The sequence below is a fragment of the Bufo bufo genome, chromosome 2 (assembly GCF_905171765.1).
Source record: "Bufo bufo chromosome 2, aBufBuf1.1, whole genome shotgun sequence".
NCBI classification, from domain to species: Eukaryota; Metazoa; Chordata; class Amphibia; order Anura; family Bufonidae; genus Bufo; species Bufo bufo.
In genome coordinates this window covers 565,174,522-565,195,030 of record NC_053390.1, presented here as the reverse complement: position 1 = coordinate 565,195,030, position 20,509 = coordinate 565,174,522, and the positions used below count along the sequence as shown (strand labels likewise).

The 20,509-nt window shown below is 41.2% G+C and overlaps 1 protein-coding gene across 2 annotated transcripts in view; it reads right to left on the bottom strand.

Moving 5' to 3' along the window:
- Nucleotides 1-6,207: 6,207 nt before the first annotated feature.
- The window catches only part of SMARCAD1 (SWI/SNF-related, matrix-associated actin-dependent regulator of chromatin, subfamily a, containing DEAD/H box 1), a 100,839-nt gene continuing 86,537 nt past the window's right edge, over nucleotides 6,208-20,509 (bottom strand). The window contains exons 17-24 of one of the 2 annotated variants that reach the window (XM_040418162.1): nucleotides 19,774-19,869; nucleotides 18,802-18,919; nucleotides 18,596-18,717; nucleotides 17,730-17,918; nucleotides 11,495-11,613; nucleotides 10,353-10,535; nucleotides 9,467-9,576; nucleotides 6,208-6,705 (exon numbers count right to left, since the gene is read on the bottom strand). In XM_040418162.1, coding sequence (XP_040274096.1) covers nucleotides 6,644-6,705; nucleotides 9,467-9,576; nucleotides 10,353-10,535; nucleotides 11,495-11,613; nucleotides 17,730-17,918; nucleotides 18,596-18,717; nucleotides 18,802-18,919; nucleotides 19,774-19,869 — 999 coding nt within the window. In that variant the 3' untranslated portion in view covers nucleotides 6,208-6,643. The remainder of the gene's footprint in view (nucleotides 6,706-9,466; nucleotides 9,577-10,352; nucleotides 10,536-11,494; nucleotides 11,614-17,729; nucleotides 17,919-18,595; nucleotides 18,718-18,801; nucleotides 18,920-19,773; nucleotides 19,870-20,509) is intronic. The other variant, XM_040418163.1, reaches the window with a different exon arrangement.

Below are 20,509 nucleotides of genomic sequence, written 5' to 3'. Positions count from 1 at the left end.
ACTCAACACTTTCCATACACCATTGTAATTTCTTCCTAGAAACTTTGTGACCACATTCACATATCCACAGTAATAAACTAACAGTCTGCCTGGCAGGCCTCCCAAGTAGAACTACATATGAGGAGATCGTCCACATATTGTAGAAGGACAGAACCATGAGGGGCAGTCCAAGGGCGCAGTGTAACTTGGAGGACAATGGGGTCGACTACTGGGGAGTCTACATAACCCTGAGGCATTCTACACCAAGTATACTAACAAAATTTTAATGTGAAGGCAAAGAGTGGCCGTGTCTCCTTGTCCACTGGGACAGAAAAAAATGCATTCTTTTAATAAATAACAGAGAAAAACTCTGCATGGGCAGGAATAGCCGATAGCAGAGATGGTACATCTGGAACCACAGGGGCTATAGGTATGATCTGTGCATTTACTGCTCTAAGATCCTGGATAAACCTAAAGGTATTATCTGCCTTTCTCACTAGGTTGATAGGTGTATTATAGGGGGAAATAATTTCCTCAATAACCCCTGCCTCTAGGAATTCAATCAACATAGACTCAATCCCAGTTTTTTTTTCTGGGGAAAGGGGGTATTGTTTAATATAAACAGGTGCAGTGGCCGGCTTGAGCATTGCCTTATATGTATTATGTGTACAAGAGATAAGGCCAACATCTTGGTCAGTATTTGCCCAAACCTCAGGAGGAACCGGATCAAGTAGCAGATCCTGAAATTGGCATTCCAAATATAAAAAAAACAATTACCCTTTGGTACATGAATGGGCATAACTGAGGATATGACATGTAGGTGTCCCGTCTTGCTAACGCCCAACTGCAACCTTAACAGAACAAACAAATCTCTTCCTAATAAATTCACAGGACAATTTGGAATGATCCTAAAACTGTGTGTGAACATTGACTTGTGCTTGTATAGATGTTGGATCGAGAGGGGAGGAGTTTTATAAGATCTGGTCAGTATCCCATTAATTCCCACAGAGGGCTCAGCATTCTCTCTTGAACCACTATAATAATCCTCACATATAGTACTACTAGTAGCACCAGAATCCACAAGAAAAGGGAGAGGACGTCACTCTATGGTTAACACAATCAGTGGTGATTCCTTATAGTGGTTTGTGATGAGAGTGAATGCTGGGATACTGTCTCCGGGCATCCTCATTATGATGTCTGCTGCCCCCAGGCTACGGGAAAACGAGGGGTATTATTCTGGGGCTGTGGCAGTGGTGGGGGGAAGATCTCGGATCTGAGCTTTTGGATATGGTTGGGTGCCTTGAGCTTGGGTATCATTTAGAGCATGTTGCCTGAGTGGGTAAGGGCATCGAATGATCCAGTGGTCAGTCTTACCACAATTAAAGCAACCTGCAGGACGATTTCTATTATCCCCCCCCTCCCAGAGCATGGCCCTCTACCCCTTCTTCTGCCACTTCCCCTATTGGGTTGATTCGAGGGACAATTCCTATCCTGAGTTTGGTAATGGGCCTCTTTAGGTCTTACTATTTCAAAACAACCCGCCGCATCTTTCTCCATTAACCTATTTTGGAATTAATCTTTATTAAGACTAGGCCATTCGGAGATCATTTGTTTAACAGTAAGCTGGAGATGTGGCTGAAGATTGGTAAGGAAAGTCTGAATGAGCATAGAATGCATATTATCCTGAATACTCATTCCTGCCTTCAGAGTCCAAACTTCATTAAACCTCTTCCAAAAGTCTATAATAGACTCTCTAGATTTTTAGACCTAGCCTGAAACCACCTCTCCATTTCACACTTAATTTCTTCCCACATTGTGTCTATGCCTGCCTTAGTATTTAATTTATAATTTCCAGCCGGCATATTCGGGGGCTCTACAGTGCTTATAGAGGGGACCTTACTCCATTCCCAGGGGGGAATTGTGCCCAACTATCCCACCTATTATAAGGCATATATCCTCCTGACTCAGACATCTCCCTTTACAAGCTCTCTTCAAATAATGAAATGTCCCAGATGAAGAGGGTTTAGGGCAGTGTTTAACAATCTTATTAATATCATCTACTTCAATAGGTTTCTTTAACAAGGTGTCCCCTACAGTCATAAAAGGGAACTGTTCCTCAAGGTCACTGTCCTCATCAGGATGAGGCACATGTTCAGGTTTTGAAAAAGACTTTTGTGATCTAAGGCGCCTGGGAGATATGACATCCCCATCACCAACAGCACCAGCCGCTGGATCCTGACCACTCTGCTTAGGAATAGGTTGGGGCAACTGCGGAGGTGACTGCGGGAGCTGTAGGTGGTTGGATGTTGGTAGCAGTATATCCAGCCAGTAAATCTAAGTAATCTTTTGAAAAGGATGGATATATCTGTGGGATATTTCCTAAATAGGGAGGAGGGGACTTCTGACGTGAACCCCTTGTTAATTCTTTTTATATCCCTCCTGGTTCTCTGCCTTCTGTTTCTTAACCTTTTTATTTGGTCTGTCATACCAATATGGTGCATAAGTAAGCCAATTTTCCCCTCCCATCTTCATATACTGCATGTCCCACTGGGGGTCTGGACCATAATATGAGTAAGCTTCAGTGTCACCCAAACATAACCCTTTTACCACGTCCATATGGAAGGTGTCATTAGCCCCTTCCCGAGGGAACGAATTTATACTCTTCATCCCCTCTGTCCATCCTGCCATATTATCCACCCAGGGAGTAACTAAATAATAATCATTACCACAGACCCGGGCTACATAATCCTTACATGTTTCTCCTACATACGGAGGGGTGGAGAGACCTTTCCTTGCTTTGCACCCATTTCTTATAACTTAATTGAGACGGAGGCAGAGCAGAACTCTCCCCAGGACTGGCTGTACTGAACCGTAAAGGATCCGGCAATTCCTGTCAACTGGGTAGAGAGGACTTATGTCTATGCTCAACCTCCTTCTCAACTGTCTGTTAGTATTATCCCTTAAAACCATCACTTGCATTCACCAGTTTCTGGGTTAGTGGGTTTCCCATCGCCAGAGTGGTGGGGCGTCTTACGGTTCTCCAGGACACACACAATAAAGTTAGTACAGTTTTCACAGTATCATTTGCTGCTTACCTTCAACATAAAATAAAATTACTTAATGCTTCATAACATCATAACATAAAAGAAAGCGACAGATAAGAAGCGATAGAAATTGGCTGACAAGAGAAACCAGGGTGCAGACAATATTTGAATTCTTCCCAAAATAATTCCTCTTTTAAATCCTTCCCTAAAATTTTTTATCTTTTAGACTTGGCCATTAGTCAATTTAAAGTCTATCTTGCCTAAAGATAGATACTGTTCCTTTCAGTGTGTCTGAAGTGGATTCAAGATAGAAACAACAGAGTTTTCGGGAAAGCATCGGAATCTCCCCAGTCCTAAAGGCAGGGAGTTTCCGTACTTACCAAATTCCTGTGTGTTCTATCCCGGACGAAGCCCCCAGCTGAAAGGGTTCTGCTTCTGTATGCACCCTGATTCCACCTTCATCCCCAATGACAGGCGCCTGCAGAGCTATGTCTCAATGACACACACACACACAGTATGGTCTCTGAAACAGCTCTGATTTTATCTTGAGAATACGCTTCTTATACATACATCCATATAGGAAACAGATGTGGTTCACATATACAATGGTCCTGAGTAGAAACAATTCCTTATATGGAAATAAGGCTAATGTAATGTAAATACATTCATCCTCTAGTATGATGTCACCCAACATCCTGTCATTCATACAGATCATATAGCTTATTCTATTTAACCCTTCAGGATCCAACAGAAAGTGCAAATACCCTGTTTATGAAGAGAGTAATGATACAGAATGAATAGGATTGACTGGTAAGTGCAAACATTCCGCCAATGGAAGGAGGGTAATGCTACAGGATGTACAGTACCCAGAGGATGTGCAATTACTCCTACAGAGGGAGGGCAATTCTACAGACTGTACAGTACCCAGTGGCAGTGCCATTACTCAGCCTATGGAAGGAGGATAATGCTACAGACTGTACAGTATAAAGTGGTAAAGTACTCTGCCTATGAAAGAAGGGTAATGCTACAGGCTGTACAGTATCCAGTGCAAGTACTCCACCTAAGGAAGGAGGGTAATGCTTCAGGATGTACAAGGTCCAGTGGTAAGCGCACATATATTCAGCCTAAGGAAGAGAATGTGACATGACTTACGGAATCCAGTGTAACTACTCTGCCTATGGAAGGAGGGTAAGGCTACAGGGAGTGTGGTATGCAGCAGTAGTTCAAGTATTACGCTTATGGAAGGAGAGTAATGCTATAGGACGTATATATCCAGAGGTAGTGCGGGAACTCTGCCTATGGAAGGAGGGTAGTGCTACAGGACGTATGTATCCAGCTGTAGTGGCAAAGAAACTGTGCCTACAGAATGGCGGTGGGAACTAGGCCCACAATAGGACCAGATAGCTCCGAGGGTTAATAATTAATTATATATATATATATATATATATATATATATATATAAATATAATTTTCTTTTTTTGAATTACATACAGCTCCAATCCTATCAAAACAGAACTAGGGGATCTGAACCCACAGCCATCTGCTCTAATGACAGTATTCTAACCACTCAGCATAGAGCCCAGAAATTTTCGTGCTCTGAAAGTACAGTTCCCGCCCCCCAAACACTCTGGAAGATGCAGCCTAGTAGGCCGTAGAGCTGGAGCCTCGTGTATAGGCGGGGCCGACCGGAAGAACTTCTGGTTGGGACGGCAATGCAGGGAGGGAGCGGGAGTGCCAACGGGGAACGGGCGTACCGATGCCCAGAGGAGAAAAGCAGCAACTGCCCAAGGAGACATGCGACCACCGGGAATGCACCGTAGGGCCTGGAGGAAGTGAGAAGGCTAGGGACCGGAAGTGGGACAAAAGGGCTGGAGAGTCACCGGTTACAGGGAAAAGGCCAGGGTTTTGGAGAAAAAAAAACGTATATTCCTGTGTTCACTTAGAGAACACAGAAGAATGGGGGGGGGGGGGGGATTAGGCACAGGGGGGCCAGGCAATGTACTTACCTAGACAGTTTCTGCCCAGCAGTGTCCCCTTCCTCAGTATGCTGGCACTGTAGCTGGCGGGTAACAGTGGATTTGAGATCCACTGTTCCTTCTGGTCTTCCAGTGGTGGGGAACGAGCAGCGGCCTTGAGGGCCCAGTGGTCTCCCCCCTCAAGTGTGGGAAAACAGGTGGTTAGAGCCCGCCTGTAGCCCAAACCTGAAAAATAAAAAAAAGGAAAGATCTTTGGCAGGCCTGCAGAAAAAAAAATGTCTGCCTCCTACGGACACTAAGCTAAAGCTGATTAGCTCAGTGTCTGCAAGGAGGGTATAGCTGAAAGGAGGAGCTAACACTTTTTTGCTTAGTGTCGCCTCCTAAAGGCAGCAGCTATACCCATGGTCTTCTGTGTCCCACAATGATACGAGCAAGAAAAGAACAATGATGGCAGTATTAAATGTAGTGTATCCCACAAGTAAAGGTACTTAATGAAACAAAACAAAAAAATACATGAAAGGTCCTCTTTAAAAATAATTTTCAGAAAGAGGAGGAGGAGGTAGGAGTCCATCTTCTTTCTCTGTGTTTAGAGGTGGATGGAGAAAATGCAGATTAGAACTCCACCATAACAGAGTGAATTTCCTGGCAAAAAGGTCTGTCATTTCCTCTTCTAAAGTCTGACAGTGTCCTCCATGCACTTTTCACAATTTTTTTTTGTAATTTAATGGATCAAAAAGCGCATCTATGAGTATGCAGCCTTTGCGCCCATTTAAATGTACTTGTTGCATTTTTATCACTCTAAACCAGGGATCAGCAACCTCTGACACACACCAGCTATTGTGAAACTACAACTCCTAGCATGCTTAATTCACATTTGGGGGCATTCCGAGAAAAGCTCAGCAAGCCTGAATGCTAGGAGTTGTAGTTCCACAACAGCTGGAGTGCCGGAGGTTGCTGACCCATTCTGTAATCAATTGCCAAGAGAGTGTCAGTAAGGGAACGTGTACAAAAAGAATTGTCCATTAATCGGGAACAAATATAAATATGTGGCTTTTTTTGGGGGTGTTTTTTCAGAAGTGGGTGTTGTAGCAAAAAAATAAATAATAAAAAATAACTTAAGGAATCCTAAATAAAGCCTATGAGTATTAAATTTGCAACAACATAACAAAAGCAAAAAAAGTTGCACATGCAACATAACGGGAATCTGCAAATATTTTATTTTCTGCAGTATAAAAAAAAAAAAATGTATTCAGTTAATGGCATAGAAATAAAACTGAAGATACATTTAACAATGAGACAAAATAACAAAAATATACACATACGTCAGTATACAGCATTAAGGAGGTAGGGAAATGATATTGTACAAAAATACTGACATCTAAAGAACTAATGAATATTCATCGTTACAAACATCAAATTCGCATATCAAGAATGTTTTTTTTTTTCCTTTCAAAAAGTTTATTCAGCTGCCACAGGTAGGAAATAGTACAGTTTGTCAACTTCAGTTCAAATGTACTAAAGTCATGTAAATTAATAGCAGTTATTCTTATAGCAAATTGGAGCAAAGCTGTACAGGGTCCAAAGTTCTTAAAACCAATGGCTTTATACTGCATTTCCAGAATCACGCGTGCAGTGAAAGTCTTGTTAAAGACCTAGTGATGTTTTTAGAAGTGTTGCCATGTCAAGGGGTATGTTACCTTCATCACCTAGACAAAGAAATGAATAGGTTATCATTCATTCACATTGAATACAAAAAGCAAAAACATAACAAAACTTCTGTTTCTCTGGTGCCTGGTAGTTCAGGAAACCAAATAATGATCCTTTTAACACCTTAGTGATCACCCATACGCCTTTTTACGGCGGTCACTAAGGGCCCTTAGGCTGGGCTGAAGCTTTTTTTTACGGCAGCCCAGTCTAAGCGCTGCATGGGTCCTCCTGCTCTGACAGCCCGGACCGGCAGGAGAGCTTATCTGGGCTGTTTAACGCTTTACATGCCGCAGGTGCGCCCCATGTAAAGTGCTGACAGAGGGAGCGAACTCCCTCTGTCTCCCATCGGCACTCCGCAAATGTGATCGCGGGATGCCAATGTGTGTAAAGGATGGCAGGAGTCCGATATAGGTCCCAAACCAGCCTTCAGTAGTTTCCAGAAAGCTGTGCCTCTCTGGCGCAGCCTGCCGGTCAATGTTAGTAAAGCACGGACATTAAAATGCAATGCACTATAGGGATAGTGCATTGCATTTTAAAATCAATCAAAATGTTGTCTGCTATAGTCCCCTTGTGGGACTATTAAATGGTGAAAATAAAATAAAAATTAAAAATTTATTAGGGTGGGTTCACATTACATTTAAAAAAAACGTATACGGTAAACGGATGCCTCAGACTGCGTTTTTGTCAGGGCTGTGGAGTCGGTAGATAAATGTTCCGACTCCGACTCCTCAGTTTTATGTACTTCCGACTCCGACTCCTCTGTATTAATATGCAAATGTATTTTATACATTCCATGAGGGAAAGAAACGCAACCTACCATTTATTCTAAAACATGATTTTCCTAGGAGAATCCCATAGTCATGTTTAAAGTTTAAGCTAACAATCGGAGTTTACAAGTTTTTATAGCCTTAGCTAAATGACAGCAGTTTTTCCAATGGTTTACAGCTTCAGTCTTGAACTATTGGCCCTCCATTCCCTTCACTTATACAAGTGTCTCACTCTCTAGTCCTGCAAAAAACATATTTATTTAATCCCTTATCAGTGAGAGGCTAGGTTACACATGGACGCTGCGTTCCCTGTAAAAGCAGAATACAACACTATGGAAAGTATAAGTATTGCAGCTCCTAATTGTGCGTTGCGTGCCATATAGTGAAGCACATGAAAAGCATGTTTCTTCACGGTCACTTAACGTGTTCGTTTTGCGGTTACGTGAGGCACTGCATGCATTGGTCTTTATTCTTACAGTAGAGAAGTCATTAATTATAACTTTGTGAATTGGGACATTTAAACTTGCTTTTTTTTTTATTCCAATCTAAATTTAGTAGGAGTCGGAGTCGGAGCATTGTTTGCCGACTCAGACTCCAGGTACCCAAAATTTCCCCCGACTCCGAAGCCCTGGTTTTTGTGCATCCTTTTCATCAAACGGAGGCATAAAAGGTGATGTGAACCAACCCTTAAATAAAAAAACTAATTCCAGTAAAAACAAAAAAAAACTTTTTTTCATTAAAAATACGATTGAAAAAAAATTGCAAAACAAATTAATAAAATCTCCCCCATATGTTTGGTATTGCTACACCCGTAACGAACCGCACTACATAAATATGTTAATTATCCCCTACAGTGAACGCTGTAAAAAAATAAAATAAAAAAATTCAAAAAAAAATAAATGACAGAATTGCTCATTGTTACCACTGAAAAAACATAACGCATGATCAAAAAACTTAATTTACTCCAAAATGATACCAATGAAAACTACAAGTCATCCTGCAAAACAAATCAATCCCACACACATCTCCACAGAAAGAAAAATCGAAAAGTTGGGGAGCGGCAATGCCTAATTTTTTTTTCCTTTATAAAAAAAAAAAGCGTTAAGGTTTTTTTTATTGAACAAAAGTAGTAAAATATGTATTTGGTATCGCTGTAATCGTACTAACCCAGAGAATAAAGATATTATGTTATTTATACCGAAAAATGAACATCGTAGAGTTTAGAACGTAAAAACTCCATGGCAGTATTGCTGTTTTTCCATCTCCCTCCCAGAAAGAGTAAATAAGAGTCAATTAGAAAGTTATGTTTAGCGCAAAATGGCGCCATTAAAACTACAACTTGTCCCGCAAAAAACAAGCCTTCATACAGCTATATAGACGGAAAAATAAATAAGTTATAGCTCTTGGAAGGCGACGATGAAAAAATTAAGAAAAACTCTTAGTCAGTAAGGCCCAAAACAGGCTGGTCACTAAGGGGTTAAACAAAACTAGCCCTGTGTCAGATTAGTGGGTAAGTCACCCGATACCCTACAATGGTCAGGTATCTTCCAGGGTACAAAGTCTCAACATACTGTATGTATGCATCCATAACCTGACGTGGAGTCTACAGACACACACAATAATATGCAGCACTGGAAGACGGAGGACTTACCAGTAAGAACACATAACTGTGTGTCTATGTACCTTCGTGATTCTGAAGACACAAAATTATTAGAACCTTGCTGTAGAAAATGCAGAAAAAAGCCCTAGCAGATGGCGATTCATGTTTGGTCTGGCCACCTCTCTATATATTTGTAGTGCTGCAGCCAGATCTCTGCCGGTCCCCATTATAGTGAATGGGGCCCGGCGGACCTCAGGCAGCGCAGGCTGTACACGGTAGTTACGGATCCGGAGGCTGTCCCCCTGCCGAAACAGCCTGCTGGAACGAGTGACTCCAGTGTGAAACACGCCCAAGATGGGGCATTGCAGCATTAAACGGAAATCTGATGCATACCTGTATCTGTTGTAGTCATATCTTGTTCCAGTCTTAACTTCTGTTGACTAATTTTTAACATGGACTCCTCAATTGTTCCTTTGCCGATCAATCGGGTAACAGTAACTTCCCTTGGGGGAGGGGAGGGGGAAAATAAAATAGGTAAATTACTGCTAACAATACTTTTTGTACAAACTAAGAGGGAGTTTATCACTTCCTGCAAACGAGGTTCAGAGTGTGAAAAAAGGCACACATTTTGGCAAATCCAATTATCGCACAAAAATTTGAGATTTTGAAACGACATCACTCACACAGCAGTGGAAGTGGATGCAGTTTATCAGTTTTATCATAATTTACGCCAGTAAAGTGTTGTCAATTATGGGTGAAATCTACACCATCTAATGGCTGTTGTGCTGTAGATCTCAGTTTGCTGCTTCAGTGCCTCTGAATAAACTCTGAACATCTTATTCCAATGAACTATGACTGGCATATTAAACGTAACTGTTCTGTTCTATAGTATCACATGAACTAACCGCCCGCCAATATGTTCAGTCTGCTCCCCAGACAATCACCAAACCAGCAGAAATGAGCATGTATATTTCATTAGAAGTGGGCCCTACTGACAGCTACTTTTATTCCTGAGGGAACACAGAATCCAACATGTCTGATCCTTCTTTTCTCCCACATCTGTTGTCAGCGGACAGTCTAAATGCCCCATTTTCGAAAGTATGTACATGGGGGAAAGTATACCAAGAGAAGACTGAAACATTTGTATTACTGTACTACCTTCCGCTCACTGCTTTGTTTCTTTTACTAACCAAAGGGTTAATTTACTGGTGATAATGATACAATAATGCATGAAATTGCTAATGATAGAAGTAACGATACCAAAAGAGTAAGTCCTTACTTTGTCTGCCCAACTCTGTGGCAACGATCTTCTGCCTGCTTGTCATTGTAAGGATTACAGTCGATGTCATGAAGGATTACAACGTTTGCTGAAGTAAGATTGATCCCAAGTCCACCCGCTTTAGTAGACAGAAGGAATATGAATATATCCATGTCGGTATTGAACTGATCTATAAGATGTATCCTGTGATAAAAGAAAATCTTTGTTAAAAATCTTGGTAACACGAGATTTGACAAAACACTCCAACGATGATTTAAAGGGGTTGTCCACCTTTGAGGTCGTATCTCAGGCTGTAGAGCAGCTAGCACTGTGATCTCGGTCTTGTTTTAAAGGGACTAAGCTCATACCTCTAACTGCTATACAGCAGCATATGGAGACTGAAGTACTCCCTCCCTCCTTTCAGACTGCTCTAACCTGAGCCAGTATGGAGGAAAAGGAACACTGATTGCCACCATAACCCAGGCGTTAAAAAAAAATGACACTATAAAAAAAGCAGTCTTTTGGTGCTTTCAGATGGGTATAAAACATTTGGACGCTCCCACAGTACATAAGAATCAGTTATGTGCAGTCACTCCAGTACTGATGAACTGCAGGAGGTTCAGGTTCTCCTAATATGGGAGCAATAGAACATTACGCCCATCTAAAAGCAGCGTTAGTACATTATGTTAGGTTTCTGGATTTACAATTATTAATGAGGGCTACAGTTTGAATAGGAGAATGGAAAATGATATACCTATAATTATATACCTAATATTTGCATGCAAGAATTGGTAAACGTGTTCCTGCAATTCTGGCATTTCTTTAACGTGTAGACGTGTGGTATGTAAGAACGCCTCAAATCTTCTCACATCAGTTTTTTGAAGAATGCATTTTCTTTGCACTTTAGGGCAATGTTTGGTTAGAATGACTGCAAAGTTGCATGAAGGTGGTTGCATGCATTAAGTTGTCTTCTGAATACATGGCATGCTGTGCGCTCTTACAAAATGTAGCACCTGTCTGCAATGTACACTATATATTTTTAACACATTTGTAAATGACCACCAAATACTGCATGACCCTTGGCAGTGAAAGTGTTAATTCACTGCTGTACACAGTAAGGATAAACGGTAAAAATCAATGCATAATACACAATTTCTATGTACCTTTCAGAGATTTGAGTTTTCCCATCCAGCCGAATATATCTATGCTGGTGATGTTTCAGGAAAACTTCTAGAATATCCAACATCATGGTGAACTGGCTGAACAGTACCACTCTGTTGCCCTGCAACAACAAAAAAAAATAATTAGCAAATCCCATTAAAAGCGCAATATTCCTTTTAATATCTTAGCTGCACGTGTGTAGGCAAGTAAGGGCTTGTTCACACGAACGTGTGCTGCCCGTTGCCGTATTGCGGACCCGCAATACACGGGCACCGTTCCATGGCCATTCCGCATCACAGATGCGGACCCATTCATTTCAATGGGTCTGCAAATCTGGAGATGCGGAACGGAAGAACGGAACACTACAGAGTGCTTTCTGGGGTTCCGTTCTGTGCTTCCGCACCGCAAAAAGATAGAACTTGCTCTATCTTTTTGCGAAACGGAAGGATCGCAGACCGATTGCGCCTGCAATTTGTGGTCCACAGCACAGGCTTCACACGTTCATGTGAACGAGCCCTAAGGCCTCATGCACACGACCGTTGTTTTGGTCCGCATCTGAGGCGCAGTTTTTGCGGCTCGGATGCGGACCCATTCACTTCAATGGGTCCGCAAAAGATGCGGATAGCACTCCGTGTGCTGTCCGCATCCGTTGCTCCGTTCTCCGCAAAAAAAATATAACCTGTCCTATTCTTGTCCGCAAAACGGACAAGAATAGGCAGTTATATCAATGGCTGTCCGTGCCGTTCCGCAAAACACACAACGGTCATGTGCATGTAGCCTAAATCTGAGAAAATTCTCAAGGTTTGCTGGCCTCTCTTGGTCTGGTTAATACAACTGCAACAACTGTAGAGAAAAAGACCATGGATCACACATCCATATGCCATGCATTGATCTATTCATGCTAAGCACAATTTATAAGGTTCTTTGTATAAGTCTTCTCCCCTTTCTTGGGGGTTCCTACACTAATTCAGCATACCACCACATGGCGACCGATGCTGCCAGAATGCACGGTACTGCAGGTGGCAAAGTCTGACAGCACCACTGCTGCTATGTGGTTTTAAATGGCAAAAACTATGTTTGATGACACATTCCATTTATCTGGGGTTTTTATTCCGATATCATATTCTCAGGATAGGTCATCAATATGAGATCAATGGGGTCTGACTCCCGGGACCCCCCACTGATCAGCAGTTTAAAGCCATAGTGCTCACTAGTGCTACCGTGAGCAAGGCGGTGTTCTCACAGTTTACCAAGTACAGCGCCGTCCATCTGTGTTTCAACTTTATATCAGCCTGTAATTCTGCAATGCCTTTTGGTAGCCTCCCAGACCAGTTTTCTTCTCGTCTTTTCATCAATTTTGGAGGGACGTCCAGTTCTTGGTAATGTCACTGTTGTGCCATATCTTCTCCACTTGATGATGACTGTCTTCACTGTGTTCCATGGTATATCTAATGCCTTGGAAATTCTTTTGTACCCTTCTCCTGACTGATACCTTTTAACAATGAGATCCCTCTGATGCTTTGGAAGCTCTCTGTGGACCATGGCTTTTGCTGTGGGATGCAACTAAGAACATTTCAGGAAAGACCAACTAGAGCAGCTGAACTTTATTTGGGGTTAATCAGAGGCACATTAAATGATGGCAGGTGTATGCTGACTCCTATTTAACATGATTCTGAACACCGCTACATCCCCAGTTATAAGAGGGTGTGCACACTTATGCAACCACATTATTTTAGTTTTTTGTTTTCTTCGTTCCATCTAAAAGATTTCAGTTTGTTTTTCAATTGAGTGGTACAGTTTATAGGTCACATTAAAGGTGGAAAAAGTTCTGAAATGATTTATCTTTGTCTCATTTTTTCACAGCACAGAAACCTGACATTTTAACAGGGGTGTGTAGACTTTTTATATCCACTGTATGTGCCAAATTTCAAGAAGATTGGATAATATTTAGAGGTTGCACACTTTGATCAGTTTTGTAAAAGTAGGCAAAAAATTTAATTTTTCAATGTTGATTACTTTTATTGGGAAAACTAGAAATCACAAACTTAAAATATTAAAATTAGACACTAAGATTAATAGGTAGTATAATTGGAAAAACAGGTGTTATATTAATCAACTTTGAACGATGCAATCCCTTCTTTTGTTAGCTTGGTGACGGCTTTTCTGTGATGCTCGACTGCCCTCAACAAGAATTGTTTTTGTTCGTCCCTGACCGATTCGTTAAACATTTTTAATCAGAGCAATTCCTCTTTCTGCGGCATCATTGACCATCTTAAGAGCGTTCAGATGGCTTCTAAGAGAATCACTGCAGTATTCTGTCACGTTGTGGATCCCAAACTATTCAAAGAACATCTTTGTTTTATTAGTAACGAAATGGCTCAGGTCTTTTCCTTCAAAAACTAGGTTATTACCCTCTAATCTTTTCATTTCCTTTCTATATTTTTAGCCATATTTTCCTTAACAGCCCGAGTAATACGTTCGTCCAAAAAAGCCAATCCTACGTTTGTTTCTGACAGATACCAAAAGGTGTATCTTAGCAACTGTGAGAGCACTTTTTCTGACGTCTGCATCTGGGTAAGTGCTCAGAAGCTGTAGCATATCCAAATCATTCTTTGGAGCACATCGACTTATAATTGCCTCGTGCAAAAAGCAAACATATATGAGGCTGACAAAATCTGCAACCAATTTCATTCCTCATTGAGGAATATTCAACTGTTTAGTGAAGGACAATTTTAAGTGCATATATTTACATACATACATTACATACATAGAATTCAATTTTAGTTAGGTAGTGTTAGAGTAGATTTTTGCATGCACGCAACATTTGTGCGTGCATCCTGCAAATTATATATTTTTTTTAAACTTTTTTTCTCTACTCCTTTTCTCTATATTTCAAATTTATTACAAGTGCCTTTACGTGTGAAAACACAACATACACACCCCTAACACTAAATAAAAGTTTACACATTTCACACATCACACCCCAATAAAATAAAAATGTCCCATCCATCCCAACAAGTATACTCAGCTGAAGAGGCATACGCCATGCTTTCCTCCGATACGGAGTATGCCAGTGAGGGAGAAGAGGATGCCACTTTCCTTTACCCCCTCATCATAATCATCATCTGCTGAGGAGGGACCCTCTAGAAGGCACCCTAGAACAACAGCTGAGGCAGCCCCTCAGAGTGAGCCCATATGGACCCCACCCCCTGAAGATTATCAGCCCCAAATTCCGGATCTTGAGGGCAGGTCCGGAATACAGATAGATTATGCGGGCTTCACTGAACTAGATTTTTTTCTAAATTGAAGATTTTGTAAATTTAATGGTGTCCCAAACAAATTAATACATCCAACAATTCATTTATCAGAACCCTACATTGGGATACGCTAGACCCCTAGGTTGGACCCCAGTAAGTGCTGCACAGATAATGAAGTTTTGGGGACTTGTGCTGCATATGGGCGTTATAAAGAAGCCAAACGTTAAGCAATATTGGAGTTCGGACATTTTATACCAGACTCCAATTACAAGCAAGACCCTTAAACGATTTGAGTCAATTCAGAAATTCCTACACTATGACGACAATACACAGTGCCCACCCCAAAACGACTCGACATTTGACCGTCTGTTCAAGGTTAGGCCTGTCATTGACCACTTTAACACCAAGTTTGCTGAGGTTTACAACCCTGATAAAAATGTCAGTGTAGATGAATCCCTATTACTTTTCAAAGGGAGGATTAGATTACGCGGGTACCTGCCTAGCAAAATCGGCAAGGTATGGCATATAAAAAAATACAAACTGTGAGAGTACGGTAGCTCCGAGTACACCCACAAGTTCTGCATTTACAAAGGGAAAGATTCCCAAATAGAACCCCCAGAATGCCCCCCCAATCCTAGGAGTTAGTGGTAAGATCGTGTGGGACTTACTGTACCCACTCCTGGATAAGGGTTACCACATCTATGTGGATAAATATTATACCAGCATACCCCTATTCATGTCCCTAACTTCCAGAGGTACTGTGGCACAGTGGGCAAAAATCAGAGAGGCTTCCCTAGATCCCTGAGAATAAGTGAAAGTATGGGCTCTCCTCCATGAAAACTTGCTGGTGGTCAAGTACAAGGACAAGAGGGACGTCCTTGTACTGACCATCATTCACACTAAAACCAGCTCCCCTGCTCCTGTACGAGGACCCACTTTTCACCAACTACTACATATACTACATATTCATTTCTGTGAAACACCTGTTAGGTTAAATGTGCCCTTTTCACCCCTTAAAATGCTCGTACGGGGGTGCTCTTTCCATAGTGGGGGTCATTTCTTGTTTTTTTTATTTATTTCTGAGGACCTCACTACCCCCAAACCAGTTTGTATCCTGGTCTACAACAGGCACATGGGAGGGGTGGATCTTTCAGATCAACTTCTGAAGCCCTACAGATGGCAATGTGCAATGCGTACGTGCTATTTCAATCTGCAGGACACACAGGAACTTTCCTTCAGTTCCACGATCTGATTGGTTAGTCTGCCACGATCCGATTGGTTAGTCTGTGCAGACTAACCAATCGGATCGATTGCCTTCAAGGGACCACTCTGATTGGTCCCTTGCCGGCATTACTGCACTGTATGCTGTCCGTGACATAAGCAGTGCAGGGGCAGAAGCTTTAATCCAAGCGTTTTGCAGCGCTTGGATTAAAGAGCTGGCTTGACGTTTATACACGTGCTAGCTGCATGGGGCATGTGCAAATAGCATGTATATAAACGGATTGCAGTCGTGAAGGGGCTAAGGTGAAAAATGGCAGGGTCCTGAAGGGGTTAACTTTTTCTACATGATACATGCAACTTGCTGAAGTGAGACAACCCCTTTAAGATTCACAGCTACACTGCTGCATAATACAGACTCCATGCTGACTCTTCTGAAGGCGAGCTACAGAAAGCAGATCTCCTCTTCTCTGCATAGCTTGGGAGACATAATAGCAGCTAATATCTACCCATTAGGTCAGGAAAAACTGACAATTACAGATAGAGATTGCAGAGGGGAACACTGGAGAAAATTGCAGAATACAAGGTCCATAACCGGCAGATATATTTGCTATTCCTCGCGTACACAGTCACCGGAAATTTGTTTCATTCACTTGTTCTAGCACCCTCTCTTACATATATGTATTGCTGATCTTTATACAGAACACACTCTCTTATTACATGGTTTAATGCATACAAAGTACCACCATACCATATCTGTGCGATGCATGTGACAGAAACACTGTAAATAGGGAGGAGCGCCGCTCGCGCGGGGAGGGTGGAGCGGACTGTCTGGCCCCGCGCTTGCGCGGTTCGCACAGGTGAACACCGGCTACATGCGGATACACTGAACCACTGATGGTATGCTGGTTTTAATATATGTAATTGTGAAATATAGGTCAGCTGTGTATTAACTAGCTAGACTAGATTTTTTAACCCTTCACTAGCAAAATGCACTTACACTTTATTATTATGATAGCTATTCACATCACAATTTTTTGGAGTATGTGTCCTTTTTAGATCTTTATGTTCAAAGTTTCATTTGTCCTTTTAGTAATTATTGATAATCATGCACTTATTTTGTATTTTTTGATTCTGTGTATCGATCATGTGACCAATTGTTTTGATGTATCATGTACTCATTCACTTATGTATCATGTGATCAATTTTGGGTATATATACTCATTTGTGACACTATTGCCTTGCTTGACAAATGCCTCATTGAGTGGGCTGAAATGTTGCCTGGAAATAAATTGGGTCATCACCTTTCACTTTTATCTGGAGTGCTGCCTCATTTTTTGGAAATATTGTACAGTGGAACGGTCGCCTACCTTCCCTGAGGATTTGCACCCCGTTTACTTTTTTATTTGTAACTGTGCTGCTGTTGTATTTTTGTTAAAATTATAATAGAGATATATAGATATATAGATAGAGAGATAGAGATATATATATATATATATATATATATATATATATATATATATATATATATATATATCTCTATCTCTCTATCTCCACGGCACCTCTATATGGTGAAAGAAATGTGTCCTTTATTCACCCATGCAATGTTTCAGTCCACTTGCTATTGCTTGAAAAATACGTCCACTAGACGTATTGCTTGAAAAAAGTCCCAGCAAGTGGACTGAAACGTTGCATGGGTAGCTATATAATATATATATAGCAACTACAATGATTTACAACAAACCAGTACAAATGAAATTACCTTTTTCTTCACATCAGACAATAGTTGGTCAAGAACCTCAAATTTTCCAGAATCTAATATCAGCTCCTTTTCAAGCTTATACTGAGAGAGGCTGCAAAATTCGGAGCACAGTCTGTGGAGCTCAAAGTCTGTCATGACTTCCATGTCCTCGAAGATTAGATCAGGATTAGCTTCACAATGGGTTGGTTCCTGAATAAATAAATGAAACATTTGATATACAGTGTGTACCAGGAGAGTCCGAAATATTCTTTCTGCTATAGGGCACAGTGTTCTATAATCTCCATATATAATGCACTGAATGGGGCTGCTTAAAAGTTTGTCTAACTTCAAATAGCATTTATCATGTACATTTATCTGCCTGCTTCGCCCAGCTAAGAGAACTGCATGTCAGATGTCTTAGCTGAGCAGGCAGAAGCAGTAGCCCGCTCCGCTCAGCTAATCCTGGCATAGTACATGGGTACAGGGTACCCATGTGCTATGCCAGCAGTTAGTAATAGTCCAGGGAGCACAGGCAAGAGCAGCAATGAGAGCTTCTGCCCGTACTCCCTGCGCTGCTGCGGCCCCATTCATAAAATGAGTACTCTGTACACTCAGCGGTGTAGCAAGAGTTTTAGCACCCCAGTGAATGGTGCACTTTAGGGGTGAAAAAGTAAGGTAAAAATAGAAAACTTATAAATAAAGTATATTAGAAAAATATTTTTTAGGGGGTTAGGGACAACATATTAAAAGTTAGTATAAAAGTTTAGTTACTCTTAAAATGTATGGAAAAAAACGTGATGTGAGCAGCAATTATACCATTATAAGAATATTACTAATATCTGTGGATCATAGTCTCATATGTTATAGCTGGGTGAGGATATATTTACCTTCAGCATTAGCTTGGACATGGAGCGTAATTTTTCTGCTGTATAATATTGACGGTGTAGCAAGGGGTGATTGGCCATTTTTCTTAAGTGCATCATTACATTACAAAGCTCAGAAGATTTTTCTAAAAGAAAACATAATTACTTGAATCTACAGTTGTTAAGAAAAACTAACAAACCACTGCAGAAGAGTTGGTAAATGGGTTTACCTTGTCCCTCAATGGACCTCTTCAGTTTAGCCATTAAACTGTCATACAGATGCTGCTGCTTTTTGGACATTTGGCAAAACTTAATGTGATCTTGCTTAGGAGGCAATTGCTTGAGAACCTAATGAAACAGAAACAAGGAGATTACTTGGAACTGAACCCGCATTCGGTAATAGGTTTTTTACAGTAGAAATAAAAATTTTGAAGTTATTACCCAAAGTCTCACGAGACTTAGTGAAGTAATAACTTCGGCTCATCTGAGCCCATACATTCTAATACTGTACGGAGCTCCCGCACCGTACAGTGTTCTAACAAAGTTTTATGCAAGTCGACTTTGGATGCTTCATCCGAAGTCGATTCGCTAATCCCTAAAAATGAACACAACAAAATTTATAAGGTAAAAGGTCATCGGCAGTATTGCTGTATTTTCTCAGCCACCCAATAAAGAGTTAATAAAAGTTAATCAGTAAGTTATGTGTACCCCTAAATAATCTAATTAAAAACTAGTTTGTCCTACAAAAAAAATGCCCTCATATAGCTACAGCTACTAAGGAAATATAAAGTTATAGCTCTTGGAAGGGGACAATGATAAAAATGTCTTGGTCGCTAAGGTCCAAAATGCATACAAGAGGAAGGGTTTAACACAGGATGAAGGCAGATTTGCACACGAAAGACCAAGTGATGGCACCAACTACCCCAAGCTTTGATGCTCCTTCCTCACAGGGTCTCTGTGTTACTTCATTTTCATGTATTCTCAGGGGCAGATAGTCTCCACGACATGCATAAATGCAAATCTGAGGCAGAACTCGAGGATCAGCTTTGGATGTCTGCCCAGGATTCCACAGAGGATCTGCCGTGTGAACACAGCCCAACAATCAGAAGTAGCGTTTCATTTCTTTTTATCACCGATTTCCTCTTGAGAACTTTCCAACAAGACACCATGGCCATCTTTAGATCCTGCCGTGCATCTCTTACCTCAGTTTTTACTCTTTTGAGTATAAATGGCTTCATGATCAGTTTTGCATGGGCGATTCTGTCCTTTTCAAAAGTGCTTTGCTCGTCAGTAGATTTCTAAAAGAACAGATCATTAGACATTACTGGAAAGGTTACTGGTACCCACAGCGCCATCTGCTGTCCTGAAAACAAATATACAATTGGTGAAAGAAAACCTGCTTGTTTTCTAGAAAAGAAAAAAACTGTTAGTAATTATTTGGGTCCATAGAAGGTGAAAGGGCATGTTCAGTGTACAAGCTGGAAGCACACATGCCGGGCCCAACAGAAAGACATGTAGCCTTAAACTGGTCAGACACACGTCAAAGAGAACTGTTGGCATGTATCTGGTTCACAGAAGCCTATGGAGACATTTGAGAATACACCTGGATACCTGTGAGACATAAACATACTGTCGAAGGTGACATGAACAAAGCCTATGGGAACCTGCACACGGGTGCGGTAGAATGCGCAGAAGATCCGGAACCCATATCCTCCAAAAAACGCAATTTCTAACTGTTTTTTCGTGCAAATTTGAAGTAGTTTTGCCACAGATCTCACCCTTTATTTGAAAAGGGTGAAATCTGCAAGTAAAACCACAAATAAACTGCAATGGTCATACTGCGGATTTGAAAATCCACATGGCGGGCTAAGTGTACATGAGGTTCGCAGTATAATAGCCGTTGCAGACAACCGTTTAAAAAGGTGCTTCATAGCAGTC